The sequence below is a fragment of the Numida meleagris genome, chromosome 1 (genome assembly GCF_002078875.1).
Source record: "Numida meleagris isolate 19003 breed g44 Domestic line chromosome 1, NumMel1.0, whole genome shotgun sequence".
Taxonomy (NCBI): Eukaryota; Metazoa; Chordata; class Aves; order Galliformes; family Numididae; genus Numida; species Numida meleagris.
Genome location: NC_034409.1, coordinates 81,073,720 through 81,093,051, shown reverse-complemented (window position 1 = coordinate 81,093,051; position 19,332 = coordinate 81,073,720). Strand labels below are relative to the sequence as shown.

The 19,332-nt window shown below is 45.3% G+C and overlaps 1 protein-coding gene across 1 annotated transcript; it reads left to right on the top strand.

Moving 5' to 3' along the window:
* Positions 6,545–19,239, top strand: LOC110399689 (group 10 secretory phospholipase A2-like). The gene is made up of 4 exons (XM_021398804.1): positions 6,545–6,725; positions 11,052–11,217; positions 16,709–16,815; positions 18,999–19,239. Exons 1-4 carry the CDS (start codon positions 6,560–6,562, stop codon positions 19,160–19,162), a joined length of 603 nt encoding a protein of 200 aa, XP_021254479.1. The 5' UTR covers positions 6,545–6,559; the 3' UTR covers positions 19,163–19,239.

The window sequence follows — 19,332 nt, the reverse complement described above, 5'->3', positions numbered from 1 at the left end:
AAGTATAATATACAAAACCCAAGTCAGACTGTATCACATCAGGTTGTAGGTGAAAAAATTGCAGGGCTTGTGGCAAGAACACAAAGGAAGGAGCAGACGGAGCCAAGTCTGCGCTCAGAGCTTCGAATGAAAACCCTCCTTGTCTGCTGCACCCTGCCCTGCTACCTTTCTACCTCAGGTATGTGGCCCTGGATGTGTAAGGCCTATAATGAACCTTCCCACCATGAGGTGTGGGGTGGCATTGCTGTTTTAGAGGGATAGGGTGCTGGCAAGGGGCCTTGAAGGATGCGCAGCCTTGAGAGGTGCTGGCAGCGGTGGAGCACATACGGAGTACTACGTTGTTGAGGCAGTGACTCCTGGGGCTATAGGAGAGCGCAATGGGGAAAATCAAGAGAAATACATAAAAGGAATTAAGGAGTTATCCTTCAAGGAAGTGAGGACCAGCTGCCCAGCTGAAGTTCCTCTACACCAGAGTACACAGTTCGGGTAACAAATGGGAGGCACTGGAAGCTACTGTGCTACTAGAAAGCAATGATATAGTTGCTGTCACCTAAGTCAGGTGGGATGATTCTCATGACTGGAGTGTGGCTATCAATGGCTACAGGAAGTTCAGAAGGGACAGATGGGGAAGGAGGGGAGGGGGTGTTGCTATCTACATCAGGAAAGGAATAGAATGTGGAGAGCTGTCCCTAAAGAACAGTCATGGGCAAGTTGAAAGCCTGTGGGTCACAGCTGGTGACCGAGGCAGCAAGGGGAACCTTGTGATCGGTGCCTACTACAGGCCACCAGATCAGGCAGAGCCTGTCAGTGAGGCCTTCTGCCTCCAGCTGCAGGAGGTGTTGCGATTGCAAGTGCTTATCCTGCTGGGGGACTTCAACAACCCAGACATCTGGTGGAAAAGTAGCATGGTGAGCTGTAGGCAATCCAAGAGGCTCCTGGAATGCATTGAGGATAACTTCCTAAGTCAAGTGACAGACGGCCCCACCAGGGAGGATGCAATACTGGACGTGTTGCTCACCAGTGTAAATGAACTGATCAGTGACGTCAGGATTGGAGGCTGCCTGGGCAAGGATCCAGAGCAGAGCTGGCAGATCATGAAGGAGGCTTTCCTCATGGCAGAAGAGCTCTCCATCCCCAGATGTAGGAAGTCAGCAAAGGAAGGCAGGAGACTGGCGTGGCTGAACCGGGACCAGCTGGTCTAACTGAAGAGCAAGAAGAAAATGCACAGGCGGTGGAAACAGGGACAGATACTATGGAAGAGTTTAAGAAAGCTGCTAGGCTGTGTAGGGATGGGGTCAGGGAAGCCAAGACTGAGCTTGAACTGAACTTGGCAAGGGATGCCAAGAAAAACAAGAAAGGCTTCTACAGGTATCTCAACCAGAAAAGGCAAGTCCAGGAGGGTGTACTCCCCCTAGTGAGTGACACAGGCAAGCTGGTAACAACAGACAAGGAGAAGGTTGAGGTATTTAACAACTTTTTTGCCGCCTCCTTATCTGGTAACTGCTTACCACACAGCCCTCAAACATTTGCTTTGGTAGAAGGTGACTGGGGAAGCAATGTCCCTCCCACTGTAAGTGAAGATCAGATTTGTGACCACCTGAGGAACCTGGACATCCACAAGTCCATGGGTCTCAATGAGATGCATCCCAGAGTGCCGAGGGAACTAGCTGATGTAGTTGCCAAGCCACTCTCAATAATATTTGAAAAGTCATGGCAGTCGGGTGAAGTCCCTGGTGACTGCAAAAAAGGTAATATCGCGCCCATTTTTGAGAAGGATAAAAAGGATGACGCTGGGAACTACCAACCTGTCAGTCTCACCTCTTTGCTGGGGAAAAACTCGGAGCAGATCCTCCTGGAAGCTATGCTAAGGCACCTGAAGACAGGGAGGTGATACAGAAGAACCAGCACGGCTTCACCAAGGGCAAATCCTGCTCAACCAACCTGGTGACGTTTTATGATGGTGTCACTGCATCAGCAGACAAGGGTAGAGCCACAGATGTCCTCTATCTGGACTTCAGTAAGGCCTTTGTGGTCCCCCACAACATCCTTCTCTCTGTATTGGAAAGTTGCAGGTTTGATGCGCTGTTCAATGGATGAAGAACTAGCTGCCAAATTGAGTCCAGAGAGTGGTGGTCAATGGAGATAAGTGCAAATGATGTTCCCCAGTGACAGGTGGTGTTCCCCAGGGGTCAGTGCAGGGGCACTACTCTTTAATATCTTCATCAGTGATACTGACAATGGGGTCAAGTGTACCCTCAGCAAGTTTACTGATAATGCCAATCTGTGGGGTGTGGTTGATGCACCAGAGGGGTGGAATGCCATCCAAAGGGACCTAGACCAGCTTGAGCAGTGGGCCCATGTTAACCTTATGAGGTTCAAGAAATCCAAATGCATGGTCTTGCACCTAGGTCAAGGCAACTGCCGTTACCAATACAAGCTATGGAATGAAAGGATTGAGCGCAGCCCTCCTGAAAAAGACCTGGGGGTACTGATGAATAGCAAACTGGACATGAGCCAGCAATGTGACTTTGCAGCCCAGAGAGCCAACTGTATCCTGGGCTGCATCAAAAGAAGCATGGCCAGCAGGTTGAGGGACACGATCCTGCCCCTCTGCTCTGCGCTGGTGAGGCCTCACCTGGGGTACTGCATCCAGATCTGGAGTCCTCTGTACAGGAGAGACATGGACCTGCTGGAGTGTTGTACTGTCACTGGTTCACCCTGGAGCTTATGTTGGATTTGCCCATTACGTACTTTTGTTCTCTTACTTGGTCAACTGACATACCAGGCTGAGGCTAGATTACTCAGGAATTCCGTTATTTCTGTTATTTTCTAGCGTGAGCCACATTGCTAGGTCACACTGCATTTCTGATATCCTGACAGCCTGTGGCTAAAGGCTGTTCCAGCCTTAAATCTTTTAGGGGATATGATCCTACTGCCCTGACAGTTGCACTAGGTTAGGCAATATCCACAAAAACCTGACAGTTTCTGGAGGCCATGAGTCTCTCTTCCCTGTGCTAGCCTGTCCTACAGCACTTCTCCCTACTGCACTTCTCCAGCTTCTCTTTTTGAGATATCACCACTAAGTTAAGACCCCAGAGCACTGCAGCAGTGAAGCCTGAGGTGCTGCACACCAGGCATTCACAGATCAGTAGACACTTTTAAAATTTCTTTAGGGGCTCAGTTGTAACCTGGAAGCAATAATAATGCTATGTCCTCGTCTGACTGTCAATAAATCATGAGCAGACCTTTCATTCAAGAAAATATTAGATGAGACTGTTTATTTGCTTACTATGTTGCTATATTAACTCTATTGCTTAACTTGTTGCCACAAACCTTGTAGCAGTCCTAGAACTTATTCTGTTCCCTCTTAATAGGTAATATGGAGCATGTTTCATTCTAGAGCTGACTTCATCTTCTGACTGCCACTACACAAACTGTTATTTTCTGTCCTTGAGTCTCCTCTGTTGTACCCCTACAAACCAATATTTTGGAGGGACAGAATCGCTAACACACATTGCATTGCAAAAAACCTCAGTGTTACAGCGGCCTCACCTTGCCGTTGGTGCTGACACCCACAGAAATGAGTGGGTATTTCATCTGAAGAACAGCCTGTATGGGATCAAGGATGGCTTTGCTTCTACAAGAACATACATCTCAAGAATCATCAGGTAAACATCTTTAAATATTGTGTAGTCCTTATTTTTTCTTCTCTTTATCTGAAGACTTTTCCCTAATTGTTTTTAATAACAGAAAGCTCAAGAGCATGTAATGGTTTCATCCTTCCACCCAAAAGGAAATGGAGGGCCAGCTGCTTTAATGAGCCAGCAATGTGACTTTGCAGCCCAGAGAGCCAACTGTATCCTGGGATTCTTTTTTCTACCTGTAGAGCTATTTCACCTGAGTAGCCATCAGACTGTGTAGGCTCATTAACTTAAGCACATCACCTGAGTCTCATAGTGAATTTATTCTATATGCAGTTTTGGAGAAATGTTGATTTGACTGTATTGGTCAATTTGTTGATATGATATCCAATACCCTTATGTGCTACCTGCTATTACTAGCGAGGCTCAAGCAGTGTAACATACAAAATGCACATGAAGGAAGTGAAATAAGGCAATTCATTTACTTTCCCTAAACAATCATAAAAATGCCCTAATGTTCCCAATGCACTTACTATAGCGTAGTGAGATCACGATTAGCACTTAAAATATTAATGAAGAGTATTAAATTAATTAACTTTGGCAACAGCAATCAATAATTACACAGATAGATAACAAACTCAAACAGTCTGCAATGTGAAGTAATCACAAGGAAACTATTGCTTAATTCCACTTTCCATTTTAAGTTTAAATTTGGGCATCCCTCTCTAACATCCTCTAGAACTCTTCTTCAGACATGGCAAATACATTTGGCTATCAGAGGAGTCTGTATTTCTTTATTGTGTTTATTGTTGAGCTGGGGAAAAAAATGATAATATTTCCAGAGGAGGTGAATATGAGAAAGTGAAGAATAGAATTAAATTGTGATCTGAATATTTATAAATGCCTTTTTAATCAGGTCTGTAATTCAGGAAGTCTTTGAAAATAAAAATGTTAAATGTAGGTTTCAAACCTAAATGACTCAGTTATATCCAAGCCATAGAGTAGATTGTTTGAGCACTCAAACTGACTTTGTAGGTTGCTAATAGTGATGGACAGTTCATCAGAATTAAGCAGCAGGTTACTGCCTCTATCTCGGAGCTCATTTTCCTGCCAGAGGCTCAGTGGAGCTTCCCTTGGGGTGTGCACAACTATTTTCACAAGTGAGTGCTGGCTACTTCTTGTCCTGGTCCCTGATTTCCTTGTTTAGAAAGTCAATTTTTGTGTTGCAGACTGGAGGTAGAGTGCAAGCCAAAGAACAGACCACATAGACAAGGAGCCCCTAAGATACCTGGACAAGATACGACATTCAGCCTGTGTTCTTCTCAGTCCATTAGGCACTGTGCAGCTTCTAGTTCATCTCCTGGCTTAGGAACCCTGAGAATCCAGTAAAGAATCTGCCAAAATCCCTCACACCTCCCCTTTGGTTCCTACTGAGGATGGGGGTGTCTGCCGTTGGAACTTGCTCTAGTGGCTGCCTTGTTCAGTCTGGCCCTATGTGGTGCTTTAAAGCTTCTCACTTTGTTTGCACTTCCTGTTTCAATGATCTGCATCTGTAAAGCCCTAGAAGTAAGGACACCAAACCTCCAACATCCTCCTTCCTTATTTAACTGCAAGGTTAAATATTAGCCAGCAGCAGCTCAACTCGGATTTCAAATTACCACTTCAGTCTAATTACTTGAGGGAATTCCCGAGGAAGAAGGGATAAGCTGCCCGGCTCCTCCTGGGCCCTGTGAGACTGCACGTGACCATGGGCTGGATGCTGTGCTCCCATGGCTTTCCTCCCCTTCCTGGTGCAAGCGCATGCCCCGTGGCAGAGGTAGCAGTAGGTTGGGGACTTCAGGCTTGCAGTCACTGTAGGACTGTACTCACCCATCTGAGCTCTGAGTGAAGAACAACTGCCTGGCTGGTGAAGCCTGTGCCCTGCATCTCTGTCACTGAGCCTACTTTGCCCAGCTCTGTGGTCTTGTGTGCCTCGTGTCACTACAGGTGCCCAGTATATAACTGTGTCCTGAAAACTTGCCCAGATCACTGCTGCAGCCAGACTGTGCTCAGCAAAAGAAAGCCCAGCAAGCCACTTGCCACTGACCTTTGATTCAAATGCCAATGTTTAGCAAGCAAACATTTAGAGGCATGCCATTAAGCAAGGAGGCACAGCTTTACCACAGTGAATGCCAGCGAGGGGTGCATCAGGGACAGGCCAACAGCCTTCTCCTCTCCCTCTCCCTGTGGAGCAGCCTGCTGCAGCCCCCACCTCTGCAGTTGGGCTGCCTGCAACAATTGGCATGAACTCAATATATGTGCCAGCCCCAGGGACCTGATCCTAACCACTGGCTGTGACCGGCACCCACATACTGGGGAGTGTCCAGGACATTAGCTGGTATTGGTCAGGTGCAATAATAGTGGGTATTTTTCCCTTTGGAGTAGCCCAGAATTAGCTGTTGGTCAGTTTATAATTAGATATTTGCATTTAACAGGATTTTTTTTTTTTCTGTTAGATGTTTATAGTTCCGTCTCTTATTTTTTAAATGTGAAAAATAATCAGTCTTAAAATGTATATATAATTTAAATATATATATACCCTGAAAAAAGAATGATCTATAAAAAGGAAGAATCCTTGCCAGGTGGGCGCTGCAGCAGAAAGCCCGAGCCGCAGGCAGGGCAGCGGTAAGCTTCCCTTTTCCGAATCCACTCAGAGGTTAACCAGGGTCCGTAAGCAAACAGCTTAGAGAAGGAACACAGCTTAATGCTGGAGCTGCCTGGGGGATGCCAGCCCCTCCCGGAGCCGGTGGCACGCACGCAGGGGCAGCCCTTGCCCTCGGTGGCACAGCAGGGAGCCCTTTGGGGAGGTCTGGAACTGGGCTGGGACTGAGGGAAGTGGCAGGAGGGAGTGTTCTTCTCTTACGGGCGTACGCGGGCAGATGTATATATATAAAAACCCTGGAACCGGAGGGCTGTTGAACACACCCACACCTCCGGTCGCTTGGCAGTACTGGGCTGCTGAACACCAGCGCACGGTAGCGTACCGGTACCGGGGAGCTCTGCCCATGGGCTGGCGGCTGCTGCTGCTGCTTCTGCTGCAGGCAGGTGAGTGCCGTGTCCGTGCTCCATCCCTTCCCCCCCACAGCCCCCACTCTGGCAGCTTCTCCCCTTGCTGCCAGCTTTGCCTACTTCACCCGTGCTATTTGGCTGAGTAAAAAGCTCTGCTTTTTTTTTTTTTTTCCTCTTCATAGTGAGGGACTGTGTAAGCAAGCTATGTGCCTGTTTTGTTTCCGCGGTGGTTTCAGTAGCTGGCGCTGCAAAAACACAGATGGCTTTCTTTTGGGATAGTTTTCTGCTACAAAGTTGCTGGTGTCAGTGTTTCTCTCCAGAAGTACCTTCTTCTCATACCAGTGTCTGTGGAGCGAGCAGTTTTCTTAGTGTCACAGAACGGTTGGGTTGGAAGGGACCTCAAAGCCCACCCAGTTCCAGCCCCCTGCTGCGGGCAGGGCTGCCACCCAGCAGCTCAGGCTGCCCAGGGCCCCATCCAGCCTGGCCTTCACTGCATATGAAGTTCAAAAAGAAAAAAAAATCCTTTAAGAAAAGCTGTGAATGCCTGCTAACATAAAGCCCCTACACGCAGCGGCAACGTGACACTAAATTGTCTGAAGTTCTACCCATGCTATCCTTGTTGGGGTTCGTGCCCAAAAGCGCCCACAGTCAGAATCCACACGAAGGTCTCTATTTTAATTCCACGCAGAATTAGGTGCCTGGCAATACTTTGCAAAGCAAGCACACCTTGAGTGAAAGTGAAGTTTTTTACACATAGCTGATCAAAAAAATTGTTTTTTCTTTATACTACCTAATTGGTTACTATATTTTAGCTTCACTGAGCATGTGTATTATGGGGTGGAAGACTGTAAATTTGGGAAGGAATAGCTCCCGTCTCACTTTAATCTCATCCTCATAATGATAGGCCTATTGTTTTAATACACAGTTATGCCTTAATGAACCAAAAGGTGATTTATAGGACACTTTCTCATCCATTCTTTTGACATCAACGCATCATTGTATGTTTGGCATACTTGTGGCTAAATTGTTTCTTTCTCACTCATTCTTTGCATATTTGTGATCAACTGTTTATACCTTCTTGTGCTTGGCAAACTAGAATTTTCTCCCTTTGAGACTGTTATGTCTGCTTTCTTGTCCTCAATGGGCTACACCTGTAGCACTGTTTTAAAATAAAAGCCAAAACATTGCCTTAATCTGCAACAAAGGCTGCTTGTCTCAAAAGGAAATTTGGGTTTAAGTTGTCAAATCCACCTCCGCTTGCCTCCCTGCAGGTATGCTCTCTGCTGAGGTTCCCCATTAGTTGTGTAACTAATGGCAGGCCATGCTTTAATGGGGGATATGGCTGAGTTCAAGCTGCTGGGGAGACTTGGACTGTTTCAAGGCTTCCACACATTGGCTTAGCTGCCAGCGTAGAAAACACAGTTTTGGTTCTTGGTCCAGTTCTTAGGTGAATGGTTGGATAGTGAAATGTGCTTGCTAGGGCCAACCGTCAGCTAGAGTAGCTCACTGCCAGCTCAAAGCCCACCCAGCTTTCAAAGGATGAAACAGAAACATCAGATGCTGCTTGGATATCTGAATTACATCAAACTCTCAGAGAGAGCGAAGCCTGAGGCGTTTCTTTTGGACTCAATTCCCCCTGGGTCCTTTTCTCCGCTTTCATAACTACCTCTGTGCTGTAATTACAGTTCCTTGATCTTCAGAGATATCCCCAAAAGAAGAATGGCCTTTCTTCTGGGTGAAGCACAGTTACTTTACACCAGCTTCTATTCCCAGACCGAGTCCAGTGGTCCTGCCTTAAGAGGTCAGGAAAGGTGGCTGAAAAATAAACCAAGCTCTTTCTCAGGAGGCTGAACATCTACAAAGAGTTTCTGTTTCTGCTGGAACATTTTTAGATAGATCTGCAGGCTAAGACAGGTTGTAGAAGTGTGATTTTTGCCTGAAATCCAGAGGCATTACCCGTGGCAGACCTCTGCAGCCTGCTGCTGACTGTGAAGCGTCCACTGTTTGAAGAAGGGAAACAGTTCGCCACTTTACTGTCAAACAACATGGGTCTAATGTGTTTTTAGTACAAAAACTGAACACTCAAGTAGTGTTTAGGTGAGGGGAGCTGTTACTTTTTCAGGAATGTGCATTTAATCCCTGAAGAGTGCACTGGGAAACATGAGGAGGCTGTGTGAAGGCTCGAGATGGAGGCTTTGCTCCCTTCTGAGCTGGCTGCTGCTGATTACTGGGTAAAATGGTGTCAGGAAGCACCGGGGGCTGGGCTGTGAGCCCACCATTAGCAGAGAGAAGCAAATGGGCAGATTGACAGTCATGGGGATAGACACACATTGCTTTCAGAGGGGTTTGGATCGAGCCCAGGAAGTGAGCTAGAGTACAAGAGGGGAGAGGCCCAAGTGAGGGGATTAGGTGGCTGGGTTTTAAAAGTAAAGTAACAGTTTTAATAATAGTATTGAGTCCCTGGGTGGTTTAGGGGATTAATTAGCCTGTGTTTGCATAGCACTATGAAGAGGTCAAGCACAGGGGCAAAGCCTTGCTCTGTAGTGTGAGCTCCCTCAGCCCTTGAGATGGTGCGAGCCCCATCCTCTGCTTAGACCATCCAATGGCTGGGGTGCAGTGGGGCCAAGTACTGGGGAGCCTGGCAGCCCCTCCATGAGGTTTGGTGCCAGCAGAGAGTAGCTCAGCCTTAATGGAGATGGTCCGTGGTGCATGTTGGTAGAGCCCGAAGTACAATTGGTAGTTTGCTGTGAGCCCAGGAGGTAATCACTGCTGTCTGTTGCCATTGTTAATGTGATAAGCATCAAAGCTCCTATCAAGCTTCAAAGTGATTTATGTATTAGAGGCCGGTACTCTTGGCTTCTGTAAAGGTTTTTGCAACAGAGTCAGTGGTTCCTTAAAAAAGAAAAAAAAAAAAGAAAAAAAATTAAATTAAACATTTGAAATCACATTATTATTTGAAAGACCTGTAACTCAAAAAGCTCCAGACCGGCTTAGGTGGCTGTCTGAACTTCAGCTAACAAAGAACTGCTTGTTTTTTTCTTGTTTTTCTTTTTTTTCCAAATTCATGCAGCCAACCTAGCGTTACGACTTCAGTGGACAGTAGCAGAAGCAGATGTACATGTCACCAACACTTCAGAATGCTCAGAAGAAGGCCTTTATCCACACATCCTAGCAACCTTAGGCATTCTGTCTTGGACAAAGTATGCCTTACAGGCCTGAGGACTTGCAGCTGTTCTTCGATTAGCATTAGTACTGTCAGCTCTGCATGATCTGGAGAACAAGCTATAATATCCTGAATAGTAGGAAAAGCATGAATAATACAAGGCGTGTTGGGCAACAGAAAAACCTCATTTTCTTCTGTGGAGTCTGCATACAGTCAGGCAGTGTGCTGGCTCTCTGCTGCTTCACATCACACCTGAGACCCTGGCTCAGCCAGTATGTTCTGCCAGGTTGGGAACTCTGGGGTGCAGTGAACCCCAGTTGACCCTGTGTGGAGCTTGCTTAACCCCTGCCAAGATGAACAGCTCAGGTTCTATTGTGTGCAAAGCTGGGCATGCAGCTTCAAATTGCAAGGTAGCCCCAGATGCAGTCTAGCTACAGTCACACACTGGTGCACCAGAGCAAGGAAGTCTCGCTTGATCTGAGCCGCCTCTGTGGAGTATGTTTGCGTATTTGTACCCTTTGCAAGGTGAACGTAATGGTTAGTTAGATTGTCAAGGCTGCATCTAAATAACTGACCAAGGCCAAAAATCTCCCTTGTCAACGGTTTACGGGTGTTCGGCCCGGTTCCGTGATGAAGGGGACGGAGGATCCATGGGCCCACGCCCCGGGAAAAGGGAAAAGGGGAAAAGGGTAAGGAGATGGCCCTGAGAGCAAAGAACAGCGGCAACAATCTGAGGAGAAACAAACTAATTTACTAAATAAAATATCGGAATGCAAAACAACACACTATAATACAATATAATTACAATTTAAGCTGATAAATCCAATACAGAGAGAGAGAATGTCCCAAAATCAAGGTAGGTCTTACTCTACTACCGACGATAAAACGGCTGGAGAGTGAGGTGCTGCCAAGATGAGAGACGGGCGGAAAAAGAGACGAGGTCTTGTGATCTGCAAGCTTTTATACTGCGAGCTTTTATCTTTTCCCTCCGGCAGGAAAAATGGTAACAGAGGAGAAAAGTACCATGGGGACCATAGTAGTCTTTCTCTTCTGAGAACCAGGTACATCCACTACATGATGTTATGATGAGAAATACCAATAACCAAAAATCACAAAACCATGACACCCTGTAAATGTTTTAAGAAAATCAGCATATCACATGTTTAATCCTTGTGTGAAACCATGACCTGTCTTTGCAGTTTGGAAAGGTGCTTTGGGAAAATCCCATTCACTGCACACCCGAGGAATCATTGAATTGGCAGGAGCTATATCATGTGGCACGGGACGGTCTCCCTTGGCATATATTGGTTATGGATGTTACTGCGGACTGGGAGGACGAGGCTGGCCTAAGGATAAAACGGACTGGTAAGAAGAACTTCAGTTGTGTGTCCAAAAGCAGTGCGGATCTCCATGTTCTTCTGTATCTGTACTTTTGTGCCTCCAAGAGCTCGCTACTGAGGGAACATAGTATTTGTCCACTGTGAGTGAGGAGCCGTGTACCACCTGGTGTTTGAACGAGGGCTTTGCCACCTCAGAGCTCCAGGAACCTTGTACTCTGTCGGGAAGAGGGCAAGGAAGGAACCAGGATATGAGCTCATTACATAGCACCTCTTATTCATAGAAAGCAAGCACTACCTGAAGAGATAGGAGTGACTAAGAGGTTTGGATGATCATTTCGCCTCATCCTGAAAACGGCAGTGATGGGGATATTACTGGTCACCCTCTGAAGGGATATAGAATTTTCCATGGAGTAATCAAACCTGTTGTCTCCATCACCTGTTAGTTTACAGCAAATCAAGTGAGGAAAAACAGCAGGCTAGAGTATGGTGTTATTTCCCCTTTTCCTTGCTAGATGTCGTGCTTTTTATTTCCAAGAATAAAAATGAATTGATGAGATGTTACAATGAAAGGCTTCTTGTACTTTGCAGCTAGCATACATGTAAATCTTTAATGTGATGGACTCTTTTGTGCTCTGAGCCCTTTATGTGCAATCTTGTCTGCTTTAAAACCTCAAAGGCAGAGCACACAAGTCTATCTGCTTTTATCTGCAGAGAGCAAGCCAGGTGTTATCCACACACAAGAGCCGCTTTTCTCAGTAGGGAAGGCAATGCATAGCTCACTGGAAAGGAAACTGGCTGAGCTTTCCAGGGTACCCAGCTCCTGGAGACACTATGTAGTTCTACCAAATTAAACATTGACTCTGGAAGTGGCATGACAGAAGAAGGAAATAAATATTAAAAAAAAAAAAAAAAAAGATGCCCAGGCTAAGGACCAACTCCTTTGTGGGCATGAAGGAGCAAGGAGCAATTTAAGTTAATGAAACGTCTCTTCATCAATGCAGTGGAAAGTTTCCCTCCCAAAGCCACTTTTTCCACATCTTTAGTTTATAGGCGATACCTATGAAACAGTCAACAAAAGACATAGAAAAAATGAGTAGCTGGCTATGATGTGTCATAGGTTTCAGGCCTGGAGACTTCTGTTAATGTTCAGTAGTATCTCTTGATATGCTTGTAACCATCTACAGATGTGTCTGTAAACATGGTCATCATTTTTGTTAGTCTTTATAATCTCTTATCAAGACTCTTATAATAAACCCTTTAAAGTAAAACATGACTTCACTAATTGGAATACTTCATTTTGCTGAAGGCCCAAATGGAGTCACCTAGAAGCTGTTTTCCACTGACACTCACTGATAGTGGGTTTAGGTGACTCTGGGAGATGAAAGTGCTTAGCACTCCTGAAAAATAGAGAGCAACACCTGATCAGGAGTTCATCAGTGGATGTTTCTGCTGCTCTTTTACTTCCATGGGATGTGGATTGTATCCTAATGGCAGAAAATGGTAACTCTGCAAATGAAATGCCTCTAAATACCAGAGAGTTTGGTATTTAGGAAGCTTGATCCTCTAAGAGCATTCATTACTGTTGCATAGCTGTAATGCTTGGTGAAAACAAGAAAGATTATTTAGTTTGATTCTTAGCTGGGGAGAATCAGCAATGACACGCTAGATTTAGTTCTAAATGTTTCCAGTCTGTGTTCACTAGAGGAATCTTCTGATACTGTAAAAATCATTGTGGCTGAGTATCCCATGCCAGTTACAGTGACCATGTTATTTTCCATATTTGCAATTCTAGAGAAGAAAGATGTGGAGTGGCAAAGCTACAGGCCTTGAAGGACATATACTTTTGGAAGTGACTCGGCTCCTTGACACGTCTGTTTTAAGAGTCTCAGTAATAAACCTAGGAGTGATTTTCTTGTGAGTAATTCAATCTGTCTAGACAGGGCTGGAGTGCTTTTCAGCATTCCTCTTTTGTGGAGGAAAAAAAAAGCTGCTGTTGAGTGGTTTATGGTTTTATAAGGTTTATTCCACACTCTGACTTTGATGCGGTGTTGCCAGTAATTACCTTTTTCCTTTTGTTCCGTGGTCTCTTCGCTTCAAGTCATGATGGCATTTCTTTTCCATAATGTTGATAGATTTGTTTCTTCTTCCCAGTTCTGTTCCTTGCATTGCCACACCACAACTGAAAGGAGCGCTGCCATAACGTCTGCATTTCCCTGGGCTTGTGGTCTTATTTTTTTTCCTCCTAGAAACATGGTGCATTGAATGTAGTGCTCAGCATGGAAAATGCACCACCCTTCTGCTTGGGATTTCCCAGAAGGAAGTGTGTACACCCCCATTTATGTGGAGCAAATCCATAGAAACCCCAAGCAAAGGTACTTAGGCAAAACCCATTTTGCCGAGCAGGACCCAAAAGTGCTCAGAATCTCCCGGAAAGCATCGATGACGTGAGGGGCAGGGTGGCATATGTGGCTCATCTAAGTCCTGGCAAACTCACAGAGATTTCCTCTCTGTTTCTGGGTTAAAGCACCACAGGGGTGGCTGAGCTGTTTACATGATAAACACAATGTGACAAATTCTTGCCTTAAAGGCAGTTGTGCTCGCTGCGGGGGTCAGATTGGGCCAGTAGAGTTTTCTGTAGCCACTAGGGCTGTCTGGTCCCACTGGCATGATGAATTAGTTGTCTGTTAACTAGATGAACCCAGTTGTATTTGTTTTTACAGTTGTTGACCAGTGCTCTGCCATGCTGTTGTCTGGCACTGTTTGCATTAGTCTGACTCAGCATTAGCAAGCTATTAAGAGTTCAACACCACATTCTGACCCAGGTGCAGGAAAGGGCATTTCCAGATAGATATCTGAAGATGGCAAAAGGATGATTAGGTTTCCTCACTCTTCATTCCTTGACACTCTTTTCAAAGCACCTAAAACATGAGCTAAAGTCTTATCACTTTATATTAGCATCACCCTGCTGCAGGAAGAAACTGTTAATGGAAGCAGAATTGTGCCCCAGCTCCTATGGCCCTGCAAAATTCATGCAACCCCCCAGCTTCACTAAGAGCTAAAGAGCAGGTGGCTCTCACAGATAGTTGACACACCTCTTCTGTGCTCCTTTGGTTGTCTGTGCCTGATTTGCAGACTATCTTCCACCTCCAACAAGATCTCGTCTCAAAGATCTACCTCGCACTGTAATTTTTTTCCTGTTTATTCCTTCTGGCTGTCCCTGAAGAGAAATTCCATTCCCTTGGGTTGAAGAAAGCTGAGACTTTCATGCTTTCCACAGGCAGTGAATTCTTCTCTACTTCGCCCTTTCACTTTCAGCATCTTCAGGACAAGCCCAGGAGTGAGGTGCTCCTGGACCAACAGAGATCTGAACCACAGCCTGTTACTGCCATCATGCCCCGTAGAACTGGTTCTGTGGGCTGAATAACTCACCTGCTGAATTACAGAAATTGTTGTCACTCCTCTTGGGAAATTTGTAGGTATTTATATCCATTAAGGCTGATTCCCATTCTGAAGTTCTTTGAGGTGATGACACAAAAGTAGATATTAGTCTGCTGCTGCTAACTTACATTTCTAGGTTTCACAGTGGAGTGAGTAGCATGGTCGACTCATCTGTGGAATGAAATTGCTGCTTTAACTACTAAATCTGCCAGTCAGTAGGGAATGCATAGCAGTCTGAATTCAGCATGTGTATAAGCACAGTGTTTACACAAAAGCTGAGTTTGATCTGACTGGCCTGATTCCCTTGTTTCTTTCATGATTTACCTGACTTAGTTGCAGTGATTTTATTAGAATATGTATTGGTGGTGGATTTTCTGTTTTGCACTTCAATATTTTTCTTGGCTTTATCATGTCACACAGCCCACCACCCCACATATCCAGTTTCTGAAAGGGCAAAATGCTTCTGAAGTAGAGGGTGATGAAGTCTGTGATGTTCCTGGGATCTCAGATAACTTTTGCTGACAGCTCTCAATGATTCCCTTGAGAAGCCCCACTTCCTGCACAGGGAGCTTTATGTTTCTTGCAGGATTGTTTGTTTTTCCAGAGGGTTATAATGGTGGACCCCGGTACCAGAATTATTGAGTCATGGCCTGAGCCACTGATTGAGCACCTGGAGGAAAGACCCAGTCAGCCCTGGGAGCACAGGTGAAGGCAATTCACTGTGTGACCGGAAGGGGTGGAGCCAGGCTGCACCCCTCTTAGGCCTCATTTAAAGGCTGACTGCCACTGAGGAAGGTTCTCTTTCTCGAGATTTGTCCTCTGTGGAGTTTCCTCTGCAAACCTAGATCCTCAGAGATGAGTGAGCAATCCTTTTCCTCCCTTTGTAACGCCTTTCTATCATGCCAGTCTTGCTGTTGTTAACACCTCTGTTGTAACATCTTTCCATTGTGTTGGTCTTCCCGATTGTTACAGCCCCGGAGTATATTGCTTTTACATTGGCCTCGGGCCTTGAAGGTAACAAGCAAGGTCTTCAACTGGGTTCGGTAACCTATGGGGAGCTCTGCTCTCTTTTGGCCAGCTCATTGATGTCTTGAAGAGGTTTGCATGTAGGACTTAAGAGCTTCTCTAAAATCTTTCCTGTCCTTATTTCCCCCTAAGACCAGCCTGCTTCAACACTTCCCAGCTGTTAGGGTGGTTTTTCCATAGTGTGCCCATGGGACAGCTTCTGGAAACAGGAGATTGCTACTCCCTGGCTTCAGCCTTTGACCTACCATTCTTGCTGAAGCAAACCTTGTTACCCATCACAGAACTTCCTTAACTGCTGAATCTTTCACTAAACTACTGGAATAAAATTCATGAGGGATGAAGTTCTCCTATGCTTTCTGAAGCACTCGACAGAGCAGATTTTCTTACTGAGTAGTCTGTGGTACAGACAGCAGCTAAGCTAGCCAGCCTCAGCCCGCTCTGTGGTCAATGACAAGCAATCAGGACTTTCAAATGTGATGTTTTTTACCCGTGTTAGATCCCTGCAATATGATAATACGAACTGTGCCCTTGGCACACATGAAGGGAGCGTAGATCAATACCTTATGTGTAGGTGTTTACACTTAAGGTTGTAAAGTCAACTGCTATAAATCCCACCTCTGAGGATGATGAGTTTGTGGCCAGCTGCTACACTGATGCCAAGGAAGGTTTAAAAAAAAAAAAAACCAACCATCCTGACACCAGGTTCTGAGGTGGTCTGAACCTCAGCTGGTGAACCATGGTCACACACCTCATCATAATGCTTCAGCTCCTTTAAGTAAGGCAGATTACCATGACCTGGGGATTGGCCACATCTGCTTTTCTGAAGGCAAAATCTTAGAGAAAGGAGGAACATGGTAGTCATGGGAACAAATATGGCATTAATATGCTCTCAAGCCATGTGAGCTTTCATAGGAATGTCAGAGCACTCCGATTTACTGAGAGAGCTGTAATTAGCGGTGGGTGAGTAGAGTAGCCTTGCAGTGCATGAAAACACCTGTGAGCAAAGCATGCAGGATGCCCAAGCCCAATCTCTGCCTTTTGTGCTCCTTAAGGTGCTGTCACAGGCATGACTGCTGCTACGACAAGGCGGAGAAAGAGGGCTGCAGCCCGAAGGCACAGCGCTACCAGTGGGTGTGCGAGCGGAGCGCCGTGCGGTGTGGTAAGGACACAGTAGCCTGTGTTGGTTCCCTCTCTCGGTTCCCTCCTTTCTCCACAGAAGCCCAGACTAACACAAAAGCCTTGTGTGCCTCAGAGGTATCTTCAGTGGGGATTTTGAGGCTTTTCAGAGTTGAGTGAATTCAAGTGCCACAGGCATGTACATTGTGTGTAGGCTTGCTCAGCTTTACAGCTGGAACCAGTCAAGGAGGTCTTGAAATGCACAGTCACAGCCCGTCAGTGGTTCACACCAGTTTGTTTTGACATGCACCAGATGACTTGAGTTTTAGAATTTGTCACTTCTATTTCAAAGTCTTACAAAAGTCCCTGATGGTGAAATCTTTTGTATAGCTCTTTGAAAGTTTGAAAAGGAACATGTGAGAGTAAAGCTTGTCCCCATGCCATCAAAGCTACTTGCTTGAAAACTAAGTTATTTCTACCTTGCTAGAAGACCATACTCTTCTAGTACAATCCTCAGCCTCTCCTAGTAGCTGAAAATCTGCCAGCAGACAGAGAACGTGGCACAATGCATCCACAGTAGACCCTTTCCCAGTTCAAGAACAACCTATTAAACAAGGTACTGGCTAAGGAATAGTTTGCTAAAGTCATAACTGCTCTCCCTCTGATTTATCCATTCCATATTTTCATACCTGACTGATATTTCCTGCTAGCTATTTCAATACATAACTATTTATTTTTGATGTGAGGGAACAATCCTGGTTGCAGATGTAAAGCTTACCATCAAACACATGAGACATGCAATACTGTCCCAGAACAATGGGCTGCACTTGTTCCAACCTGCCTCATAAGTGTTAGTTAAACAAATGCCGTATATTCCTTAACTGATGTCCGGGCAAGGTCTCACAAGCACCCGGAAACTGTTCTCCCTGAGTAATCAGCAAGCTTCACTTTCTCTCACATCCACCTTGGAGAGGAACAATGGAAATGTGCTCTGAAGGGACATTTCCTACCCCAGGCTGCAGCAGGTTTCACTGAGGTGTGAAGGTATGATGTCTTATCCCATTCAAGCAAAGCAGATGAAGTGTTAGATTTTGAGACACATTCACTGGACCTAGAGGAATGATATCCAGCGTAATTACAAACAGAATTGCTTTCACTGTCCATGCTGTGCAAGAGGAAATTAAATGCCTGTGTCTTGGCACTGTATCCTAGACACAGGTATTTTCAGGTAAATTAAACAGAAACTCATTTTGCCTGGGACTTCTCTCCAACTTTCGCTACTGCTATGCAGTTTTGTTTGTGGAATGGAAAAAAAAAAAAAAAGCAAAACTATATATTTCAGTCCAGATAGGCCATTGCACATAGGTGAATTCCATATGCTAAATATCCGGAATATAAAAAAGCTGTGAGCTGTAGGGTCTGCTCAAAAAAACCATTGTGCTCTCAGAACTGGCTGCCAAGCCAGGCTTTCGTACTGACATTAGGCTGACAGTGATTGGCATGGCACAGGAAGACCTTGAGAAGCAGAAGGCAGGGAGAAAACTAGGCAGTACTGGTAGCTAATTAAGAAGTGAACTTACTGCTGAGTCCTTATGAATGGGACCATTAAAACACTTTAACTGTCGGCACACGATTCTCCTCAGAAAAGCTTAAGAAACAGGGACTCTAGTTATTTATCAGATACAGTGTTGATCCAGCAAAGTCCAGTGAAATCTGGAAAGATTTCTACTCGTTAGAGTTGGTTTTGGAGCAAAGCCTGTGCACACTGGCATGAAATTGCACTTTAAACTTTGCCTAGTGCAGGATTTGGAGGGTGTTAGATAATCTATAGGAGGACCAGCTTCAAATAAACAAGGCACTGTGCTTTTAGGTAGCGTTAGCTTGATGGCTTTAAGATACGTATAGGTGGGATGGGATTTGTTAAATGAAAATCAGTCATTTGCAGTGTAGCCACCTGAGCTAGCTGGTTCTATGTTGTCTGTGGTCCTTATCTACTCATGCAGTTGTATGGTTACATTATATGTAACTTCATATATATGATTTAGATCAACTTCTGTAGATGTTGACTCCAAAAAGTCAGATAGAGGACCCTGCTGCTGAGTTCCTTGACTCCTCTGCCTCCTCCCACGACCTGTGTTCCCTATTAGAGCCTTGCTCACTCTTACAACTGTTTCTCCCCTTGATCCAATACAGAATCTCTCATCCTTCATTCATTTTCTTTTGCAGATAACCTGACAGACCGATGTGAAAAAATGGTGTGCTTGTGTGACCAAGAAGCAGCCAAGTGTTGGGGAGCAGCCCCTTACAACCGACACTTCATCCTGTGGCCAGACTTTCTATGTGGGCAGACTCATCCCACCTGCCATTTCAGATATGGAGGATCAAAATAGTTTTTTAAGGAACTTTCTTCTAATCCTTTGAATCTGAACACACTGGAATAAAATTTTACCTCTTTTACCAGAGCTAACAATAGTGTGAGAGAATTTCTGTCGGGACAGGATTTATGGGAAGGAAGAATAGGGTAAAATACATGTTTCCATGCTTCTTCCAAACTCTGAAG